Raw genomic sequence first — 11015 nt, 5'->3', positions numbered from 1 at the left:
AGGACACATCTCATATGATGGCCCTGCTAGAGCTGTAGGGTTTTGTATGTGCACGCATTATGCAAGTGGTAGATGGGGATTAAAAAACCTCGTAGCAGAGTTGTCTCTACTGTGAGTGACAAGCAAAGTCACAGGCACAAATTACTGTACTCAGATGTGGTTAAAGGTAAACGCCACATGAATTTGATCCGAATTTTGTACTACCATGTAACAGTCAAGTTTCAGTAATCCGATGTTCCAGACATGGCCTAGCCCTACCTTTCTATAGGGAACGTGTGTTCTGGTCTCACAGCACTCTTTTTGAGATTTTTACAATCAGATGGCTTGTATACACAGCAACCTGCGTCACACATTTGGATGGGCAATAACCAAAAATAAAACAAACACCAACAAGGCACGTCCTTTTATTTCAGATCAAAACTATGCATATCTTCATCTAGAAAACCTGTGCCTATCTTGAAACAAATACCAACAAGGCGCCAGCACGCAGCCAAACATTGTTGTCTTCACTAGCTTGTGGATGGACATGCACACCTCATCACAGCACATAGCCACATATCCACACACAAAAATTACTATAGGAAATGTGTTGTTTTGTGCTTGTCATGTTCTACTGGCATGAAGTCTATTGTGGAAATATAACTGAATGCCCAGTGCAGAGCCAATTGCTCATCATGTTGTTTGCCCTCCAGGTTTGGCACGATAGCAAATCAGGTATCACTATCTATTCCTAGGGATACTTCACATTCATTTTTCTTTTCCATAGGTAGCTATCTTGGAAACATACCACATGATGGGAATGAGTCAAAAGTTCAGAGTAAGGTATTCATGTAGCTACAAACAAACTAATACTGAGAGAAGTTCACTTTGAAGATATAAAAAATCTAATCTGCACCATAATCTATACCAATTACAACTTAGCTTCATATTTTTTCGATAAAGAACTTAGCTTCATATAGAAAAGAAAAGGTACTAATGTGAATTATATCAGGTGGACGTCAATGGGATCCCTAGTGCCCTTCGTTAATGTCAGTTAAGCTCTGCTTTCTTCTTCTTGGGGAAGAGTTCTATTCTATTTGCTTCTAATACATGTAGGTCAAATGCACTATGGCAAGGTCTGCACAGTGCACTCTAAGCTTTTAAAATCAGGGCAAGCTAAATCTTATTTTTCATCTATTATAGTCCTACTATAGTTAACCCTCCACCTATGAAAAAACCATTAAGACTATTGTCAGCATTGCGATGATAAACAGAGAGATACCTAGAACCAGCAGCTCAATTTAAGAACAAAAAATGCACAAATAAGATACATCAGGAATAACTAAAGCACACATGATGGAGCAAATATCAATACTGTACCATAGAACCGGTTCCACTGGTTAAAATTATAGTACTCTCTCCTCACAAGCAATTCTTGAAATGACATGGTAAATGCTAAAATGAGCAGAGAGTGCAAACGTCGTGGTAAGAACCTAGAGCAACACCATTACACTAGAGATACCGGACACAAATGTTGCTAAATCCTCTAGGCCTAGCTAATAAGTTGCGACGAAAAGCAATACAGGGTGTCCAACAGGCAAGATAGTTTTTAGATCAACAACAGCCAAGATAGTAGTAGTTTTTCCATCGCAACATTTAACTGCAAGACAAAATGAACAACATTACTGGAGTGGATGATGCCTGCAGACGGTGGCCGCTGCGGATGATCAGCACCGCCATGCCGATACGGAGACGAGCTCGCCGCGCTGCCAGCAGAGCGTGAGCCCGGCACCACGTTTCTCCACATGGAACCCTCGGACCTGAACCCGCTTCAACAGGCAGTCGGCCTGCGCCTCGGCGAGGTTGCTGAGCGGCACAGGTGTGAACCCAGCAGCTGTGAACACATTCCGCCATGCCATTATTTTGTCGGTCTTGCGCCGCCCAAGCACGGCGTCTTCGACTCTTGGTTGGATCAGAAACCTCTCAATCTTAGATGCGGAATCCGCATCAATCCCGGCGGCATCAAGCGAGTCAAGGAGGAACATGCAAGACTGAAAGCAATGCAGGAAGTGCTGCGAGAACGGGAGGTCAGCACGATCAGCTCCATAGTCCATAGCGACCACAACCTTAGGACAAAGCTGCTTCACCAGCCGAAGGATTACAGGCAGCGGCGGCGCACGGGCAGAGCAAGCAACAGGGAGGCTAACAGCTACGATTTCATCCCCGGTTGGAGAAATGAGCTCCGCCGGACTGAAAGCATCAAGACTGACGGCATTGAACTCGAACGGAATCCCGAGATCAGCGGCGAACTGTGAGAGGTTATCCTGAGTGAGATGGAGCTCCAGCGGGTGGTGAGAAGCGGCTGAAACCAAGGCCGTGAGCTTGAGCAGCGGCAGAGGCACGCCGCCGGTGCCACGGCGATGGGCGAGCTCCTGCAGGAATGAGGCCCACTGGCCGCCCACGCCGAGGTCGAAGTCGATGACATGGATGCAGGAGGCGGTGCTGCAGGCGATTTCGTCGAGAAGCGCCTGCGTGGCGGTGAAGTTGGCGAACTGCAGCATGGGGGACAGGTCGGAGAAGGACTTGTACGCCGCGAGCTTGAGGGCGACGTCGAGCGGGGAGGTGAGGCGGGAGGCGCCGTAGGTGCCGTCGGAGAGCGCGAGGTGGAGCGCCTCCTTGAGGTAGGAGGCGGAGCGGTGGAAGGGCTTCCCGAGCGGGGGAAGCTGGTGATTGAGCCGCGCCAATATCTCTCGCGCGCCAGTGGAATTGCCGGCCTCGGCTGCCTTTGCCGCCGCAGCCAGCTCGTCCAAGAGTTGCTGCTGCGCGGCCTCTGCAGCCGTGGTCTTCATCGCCCCGCGAAGCGGCGGCGGCGGCGGCGAAGGGTGGGGCTGGAACGGGGCCGAGCCGTGGAGCAGGGGAAAGGCGAGGCCTTGCCCGGCAGCCGAGGCGCCAAGGTTGGTGCGGGAGAGGTAGAGGTCGTCCGGGACGGAGTGGTGGCGTTTGGGTGGTGGTGGCTGGTGAAGTGGCGAGCGGTGGTTGTGATCGGGGAAGGAGGAGAGCGGCATGAAGAAGGTCGCGGCGGGAGGCGGCGGTTGGTGCTGGTGCTGGTAGTGGTGGTGGAGGAGGCCGTGACCATGGCCAGGCGGGTGCGGTCCAAGAAGAGGGGGCTTTGTGTCGATACCTTCGTGGAAGAGCATGGGAGGCGGCGGCGGCTGGAGGGATGCAGCCTCCTGCGAGAAGAGGCCGAAGGCGGAGGAGGCTTTGCTGCTGCCGCCACCGCCGCCGCCGGTGGCGCCGGAGGAGGAGAGGTCGGAGGAGGCGCCGCCGAGGTGGTGGTGGTGGTGGTCGAGCGCGAAGCCCATTGGGTCGACGGCCGCGAACCCGAAGCCTGCATTGTCGACGAGCGGCTGCTGATGGATTGGGAGCGGCGCCCCCGGCATCTCCAGCTCGCCGGCCGCCCCCATGATCCAGTTGAGGAAGGTCTGGTCCTGCCCGGCCGCGGCCGCCGCGGCGTTGCCGAGCATGGCGTCCCAGCCCTCGGCGCCGACGAGGCCCACATCGAGGGCCCCAGGAATGGGCGGCAGCTCACAGCCGCCGCCGCCGCCGGCGCTCCAGTCGTCCTTCGTCCCCCCGCTGCCGTGGTCCCCCCATTTGACGGCCTCGGCGTCGCCGGCGCTGCTCTCGGAAACCGCCGCCACGCCGCTGGCCGAGTCAGCGGCGCCGCCGCCGAGGGACGACGACAGCGTCGATGCAGAGTTGGGCGGGCTGAGCCTGCGGGAGCAGTCGAGCACGGACCTGGGCTCCAGCTGCTGGTGTGGCTTCCCGGGCGGCCAGAAGAGATCTTTGGCGGTGGCGGGTCGGTCGAATCCCCCGTTCCGGTCGGCACCGAAGAGCGCCGCCCTCATCTACCTAATCCCACATAGTAGGCTGAGCGAGATCTGGGAGGGCGCGCGGGCGGGACGGGATGGCGATGATTTTCTTGGTGCGTCTGCTCTGGATGTGGCTCTTGCTTGCTTGGTTGCTTGCTTGGCCTTTGGCGTGCTAGAGTATAGAACAGGGAGGTGGGGCGAGCAGAGCAGAGCAGGAGCAGTGTGCGCCGGACCTTGCCTGCCTTGTGCCTCGCTGTGCCTGTGTGGTCTCTCTTCTCTCTCCACTGCTATCGTCCCTGGATGCGTGCAACATAAAAAAGGTTTTTAAAGTGTACTCCCCCACTCTCCATCGTTTTCAGTCTGCTTCAACCTCTCCCTCCCCCTGCTTTTCTTTCACCCTAGGTTAGGTTTTATCTGCTCCTGCTACTATTGTTTTTCCTAGGAAAACCATGGGATTATTTGCATCAATAATAAGCACTAGCGCTGACCGTAGACAAACAATGATACTCACACAAGGCGATAAATGTGGCAATGCAACTATATGGATGAAAGGTTGCAATGCACTCGAGAGACACTAGCAAAGCTCAACGGGACAGGCACAAGATTTCTCAACTACGGGTGTAGTAAAGTAAACTTAGGCCTTCACATAATTCTACTAGCACTTCACTTTTTCTTTTTGGAATTTTCTATTTATCACACGCAGCTATGTAGCTCTTTTTGCTTCTTTTCAACTTTTTATTTTTAGTTTATGACCCAACTACTTGATAACACGGCCAACAGATAATGCAAAGCACCAAAACCCTAATGAGCAGCCTGTCGAGCGGTAAAACTAGTCTCTTCTGGGGAAGTTCCTAGTCACGTATATCGAAAGGTTGTGGCTGTGGTTTGGACAAACACACTGTATGCTATGTGGACTCGGAGCAACAAAAATTGACTCTAGATGAAAGCGGAAACACAAACCCTAACAATACTAGATGGAAGAAAAAGATACGCAAAAACAACTACGAAAGCAACTGAAACTTGAAATTAGTGCAATCTAAGGCTATGGCAAACCCTAACCCTAATTTTTTTTTGCCTTTTTCTGGATAGGAAACACTCACAACTCAACTATGGGGTGGATTGTGGATGGCTTACCGAGGAAACGCTGAAATCTGATACCAAGATGATAAGGGGTGGCCCGTTCTTCTCAGTAAGCAACGGTGGTGATGATGATCAATGGATGAACACATCGGAGAAACACGATGACGCAGTGGATGATAACTTGTATGACGCAACGAGATCTCTCGATTGGTCCCTGTCGCCAATGCAACAGCTCTCAACCCTGCAAGATATTCGTAACTCCACACAATTGCGCACGTAGCCGCCGACCACGAAGCGGTAAGTTGCAACCTTCTAATTCCCAATGAAACAGCAGATCACACAAGACTTTAAGAGATTACACCAAATCAATGCAATATGGTGTAGGGATTCAATAGAGTTGCAAAGCAATCAACTATGAACTAGGGTTTATCTTAAACGTGGTCTAAAGCTATTTTGGGGGCGTCCTGGGCACTTATATAGGGTTCAGGACAACCTCAGATCGAAAAGATACAAAAATAACCGACCCAGAATAGATCTGGTCGAGACAGACTCGGACACGGCCAGCCTGGGGGCCGGTCGACCGGGCCTGGGACCGGGTGGCAACCGGGCGGGGCGTCCAGGCTTATTGGATAGTGCCCGGTTGGCACAGGTGGGAAATCCGGTCGGCGCCGGGTTGCTCCGGCGTGGCACCCGGTTGACCGGGCCTGGGGCCGGGTGCGCCAGCGTGGCAGCCGGTTGGACCGGATCTGGCGCCGGCCTGAACTTGGTCTTCTTCCCTCGCGCATGCCTCCCTCTCCTCCCTCGCGCTTTCATGGGATGTCCTCTTGTCCAGCTTCATGGCCAGCTTCACGTCCAGCTTCTTGTCCAGCTGCTCCTCTCCTCCTCGTGCGATGCTTGTTCCCTCCTCATACCTGATCATACATAAGTAATAGGACTTAGGCAGTATAAAGTTCTCATCGATCAAAGTATCACTTAGGAACAAATTCACCTGTTGTTTAAGTAGCTTCGCACGAGCTCGTGTTATTGGCCAATCCTGACTTCATTGGACCCGAGCTTCACAGCAGGATCGTCTTCATCTTGTAATGACGAAGATAGTAGTGTGGTAGGGATGTCCTCATCACCAAACGTGGCCCGCGTCAGCGAGCCGGTTTTGTCGACGTGAGGCGTTAGAAATTGCATCGACGGAGGTGACGATTTCGAGAAGTGGGAACGGCCTGGGTGAAGGAGGAAGCGATGTGGTGGTTTGAATGGCAAGTGGGTCACTGGTGTGTGGATCCCAGCTATCTGTATCCAAAGTTTCACGTCGTGTGGCTCGTGTCCAACGCTCCTAGAGCATGCCCTGTGGGTCAAGAATAGCATGTAAACGTCGGATAGAGAATTAGGGCACGTCGGACACGAGACGCATTTGGGAAACACTGTTGGACGACGTCCCCCATTTTCACTTGGAGGCCAGTGTGGGGAAGCTGGCCGGAATGCTCTCGTGCCTATAAAAGTTGGCGCCGATCCAGAAGCAGATGATATGAACCCGGGTGCACGTGCACCCTATAATGAAAAATTCCAAAAAAAAAATGATATTTCAATGTTTCAATTTTTTTGATAATAAAATGCACGCATGTATATCCAATGTTGGTACTTATTTCTACAGATTTTGGCATAAAACGCATGTGGGACCTACACATATTTGTGAAAATAAGATTTCTTATTACCGTGAACAGTACACAACCAATCATTATAGTGCCATTTGGACATTTTATCATAATAACATTTTTCCAGTATTAGAGAAAACAGGTGCACCTACACCCCAGTTCATCCTGGTATTTCCCGCGCCGATCCGCACAACTTCGGATCTAACATCTATGGTGCTGAACTTCATGGTTAGAATGTTAGATTCCAAAATAGTTTTGATCAGATAACGCATTAACTTTTATGAAACAGCCCGATTTGGCAAAACAAAAACAAAAAATACGTATGCATACGTATCGAGCAGAATTATTGCAGCGACCTGAGGACCCAGGTGAGCTGAAGACTAGTCAGTCAATGAAAAGGTGGTGCGCGTATTGACCGCGAGAAAATCGTTAGGGCTTTTGACGGCTGTTTTGTTATGTTGTACAGTAGTGGCAGTCACGCACGTACGGTATGTGAGTCACGCTGGTGTCGTAATGCTACAGTACCGTCGTAAACCGGAATCGTGACAATCGACAGGCAGGTGATTAAAGACGTCCTGAATATGTTACTGTTGCTTTAATTCAGAAAAAAGAATATGTTACTGTTGCTTCAATTTCGTTTTTTAACGTCGTTTTCATACTTTAGATGTGCTAAAATTTTGGTGATTAGTCGTTTCGTGAGAATTATCTACGGAGTATGTTAAAAGCATCAAAGCATGTGCGGTTTTGTTAGGGATTCCATCTTATGATTTGGCACGAGGACATAATTTCGAGCATTCCAACGTTTAAAAGATGTTGCATGTTCTTATAAGTCGCAACAATTTCTTACGTGCGATCAAGCATTGGGTCGTTGGTACCATCGATTTTTTGCTCCTTTTTTTTGGAATAAAGGAGAAAACAGAAAACTTGTCCATTTAACACACGTAGTATGTCAGTGAATTTTTTTTCTCATTGGGCCAGTTACCTTGGATTAGACATGGCATTTGGAACACAGCACACCCCTGTCACCGTTTGAGCCGCAGGGCAGAGAATCCTGTGCCATATTTTTACCATCGCCAGTCACCTTGCTCACTTTTTACAGTCTTTTGAACAGTGAGTGTGACCAGGGGCAGGCTCGAGACCTGGGCCGGCAGGTCCAAAAGGAAATAATAATAACCGAAGGCCCCCAAAGAAAGAAAGGGATAGCGGGAAAAGAACAAATTTTTTAAAGCTCATTGGTCCCAAACAAATCTATGCCATCATTGCAACTGCATTTTGACGAAAATAACCCTGTAAGAATTGTCTCGAAACAACGAAGGCTTTGTCTTGGCTTGGGAGAGGGGTCTATGGAGAAGATGGCACGCTAGAGAGTAAACCGGGTTCGAGGCAGCATGGTCTCGTGATTGGTACGCCTCGGCGGCGGCCCATTTATTTCAGATACTATGAGCGTGTTTGCTCCCTAACCACGGCAAGCCTAAGTTCAGAAAATATGTCAGCCACAAAAGTATGGCTGAGAACTTGAAAGCCATCAAATATAGCAAAGGTTGACAAGAAATTCACCCAATGACAGGTAGACCTTATGGATAATGAAAGCTCGCAAGAAATTCAGCTAATGGCAATCTTTTTTCATTGAAATGTACTAAAAGATATCTCTGCACTCGGGAGACATCAACAACCGAAGATACAAAGTAAACTGGAAAGGTCTGTTAAACATAATAAGGTAAAGCAAACTAGCAAATATTGTAGACGTTCATTAACCATTAGAAAATGTTTCCAAGGTTTGATAAACTTAGGTCTTCTAGGAAAAAAGCTACTATACTGCATCCATAATCCATATCGAAGGTATTAGTTGCCATGGCTCAATGGAATCTCGCTCTTCCTTGGTCGAAGGGTTAGAAAGAGGCTTGCCCTCAGGGGCGAATCGAGTTTCGTAAAAAGGGAGGAAATTTACTTGGTCTTTCGGTGGAGACGACTTGTATTAAAAGAAGTCGCCTTTCCATTCTTTCACCTTCCTTTGAAGACGAGGTCAATGGTACTCTATGTCCAGGCGCCTCTGAAACTTTCGCATTGCGTGTACCTTACCCCAGCCTTCTCTTTCTGGGCCTTACATCAGAAAAGATAGCGGAAGAGAAGAAAAGACGCCTCCATGCAAAGATAGCTCTCACACAATACCGTGAACATTAATTAGCACATGTGTGAGGGAATTGGGGGAGATTTCTTGAGGACAAAGTTGAAAATAGTGAAATGGTTCATGGAGGAATTTAGATCCAAGAGGGGAGAACCCGTGATCAAGCCATGCAGTGAAGAAGAAACTTTCACCTGGCTTAGGATCAAGCATTATCTCATTTTCCTATGCATGTCCTCCTCCTTCGGGAAGTGGCTGCAACACTCCATAGGCGACGAAGTCATCGAGGAGGTCCTTTGTCACGCATGAGCCAATAAAGTTATAGGTCTGGACCCGTTCCTTCTTGGGCCCTGCCATTAATATAAACCTTGGGGCCACTGTGTTTCGGAGAAAAGATAGCGGCTACAAGGAGGAGGATTACAAGAGGAAAGGGATGCAAGCTAGGGTAAAAACCCTACACTCATTCCATTCCCCTTATATAGGGGTAGGTGAAATCCTAGAGATGATTCACCTTGTTGTAATTACTTCCACACGACAAATAGACGCACCGCTAAAAACGTGTGTGAGGATATCCATAATACCGCCTCCACGATTCCTACCGTAGAGATAATGGAGAACCTCGGGTTTGGAACGAAATTTCTTGAAATTATGGCGAGATGATTCGTTTATTTGTCCAAGGCTATGATGCTTTCCTTCTCCATCCCAGAAAATCCGTCAGGTGTATTGTGTTGTCTTGTCACGTCTGCACGAAGATAGACAATGTGACAAAAATGATGTGCCAATGACTAGAAGGAAAAAAGAATCTTTGACTTCTCCGAGTGGTTATTCTAAGTTCGAGTTCCTAAACGATTCTCGGAGGACTGATACGTTTCCAACGTATCTATAATTTCTGATGTTCCATGCTAATTTTATGACAATACCTACATGTTTTGTTCATACTTTATGATGTTTTTATGCGTTTTCCGGAACTAACCTATTAACAAGATGCCGAAGTGCCAGTTCCTGTTTTCTGCTGTTTTTGGTTTCAGAAATCCTACACAGGAAATATTCTCGGAATTGGACGAAACAAAAGCCGAACCTTCTATTTTACCGAGATGGACCCAGAGAGCTAGAGAAGTGCCGGAGGGGGGCCAAGGGGGCCCCACACCATAGGGGGGCGCGGGCCCAGCCTTGGCCGCGCCACCAGGTGGGGAGGCCACCCCCTGGCTCCTCCGAGGCTGCCCTTCCGCCTATATATTATCTCCGTCGCGAAAACCCTAAAGAGATAAGCCACGATACGAGAAAAGTTCCAGAGCCGCCGCCATCGCGAAGACAAGTTTCGGGGGACAGAAGTCTCTGTTCCGGCACGCCGCCGGGACGGGGAATTGCCCTCGGAGTCATCTCCATCGACACCACCGCCATCTTCATCGCCGTTGCTGTCTCCCATGATGAGGAGGGAGTAGTTCTCCCCCGAGGCCGAGGGCTCTACCGGTAGCTATGTGGTTCATCTCTCTCTCTCCCATGGTGTGATCTTTATGTGATCATGAGCTTTGTATCACTATTAATCTATGTGCTACTCTAGTGATGTTATTAAAGTAGTCTATTCCTCCTCCATGATGTAATGTTGACAGTGTGTGCATCATGTAGTACTTGGTGTAGGTTATGATTGTAATCTCTTGTAGATTATGAAGTTAACTATTACTATGATAGTATTGATGCGATCTATTCCCCCTTTCATAGCTATTGTTGACAGTGTGTATGCTATGTTAGTACTCGGTCTAAATTGCAACGGTCTATTATGCACTCTAGAGGTTACTTTAATATGAACTCCGAATGTTGTGGAGCTTGTTTACTCCGACTTGAGGTGTGCTTTTGTAGCCCTACACAATGAATGGTGTTTGTTATCCAACAAGAGAGTGTAGAAAGTAGCATTTATTTATTCGGTTATGTGATCAATGTTGAGAGTGTCCACTAGTGAAAGTATGATCCCTAGGCCTTGTTTCTAAGCATTGAAACACCGTTTCCAACAAGTTCTGCTACATGTTTGATTGCTGCCATTTTTATTTCAGATTGCAATTACTACTTACAATCATCCATATTACTTGTATTTCACTATCTCTTCGTCGAACTAGTGCACCTATACATCCGACAAGTGTATTAGGTGTGTTGGGGACACAAGAGACTTCTTGTATCTTAATTGCGGTGGTTGCTTGAGAGGAATATCTTTGACCTCTACCTCCCTGAGTTCGATAAACCTTGGGTGATTCACTTAAGGGAAACTTGTCTGCTGTTCTACTAACCTCTGCTCTTGGAGGCCCAACACTGTCTACGAGGAATAGA

At 48.6% G+C, this 11015-nt stretch overlaps 1 protein-coding gene across 1 annotated transcript; it reads right to left on the bottom strand.

The window, feature by feature from the left end:
- Positions 1–1338: 1338 nt before the first annotated feature.
- LOC124692442 (scarecrow-like protein 6) lies at positions 1339–3930 on the bottom strand. Its single transcript, XM_047225820.1, has one exon. It carries the CDS (start codon positions 3882–3884, stop codon positions 1707–1709), a length of 2178 nt encoding a protein of 725 aa, XP_047081776.1. The 5' UTR covers positions 3885–3930; the 3' UTR covers positions 1339–1706.
- Between the last annotated feature and the right edge of the window lie 7085 nt (positions 3931–11015).

This window comes from Lolium rigidum, chromosome 2, assembly GCF_022539505.1.
Source record: "Lolium rigidum isolate FL_2022 chromosome 2, APGP_CSIRO_Lrig_0.1, whole genome shotgun sequence".
Lineage (NCBI taxonomy): Eukaryota > Viridiplantae > Streptophyta > Magnoliopsida > Poales > Poaceae > Lolium > Lolium rigidum.
Note: the sequence above shows the minus strand (reverse complement) of the source record. Positions and strands in the feature narration are given on the sequence as shown.

Coding starts and splice junctions, on each gene's coding strand:
- LOC124692442 (XM_047225820.1), bottom strand. CDS start 3,884: ATGAGGGCGGCGCTCTTCGGTGCCGACCGGAACGGGGGATTCGACCGA.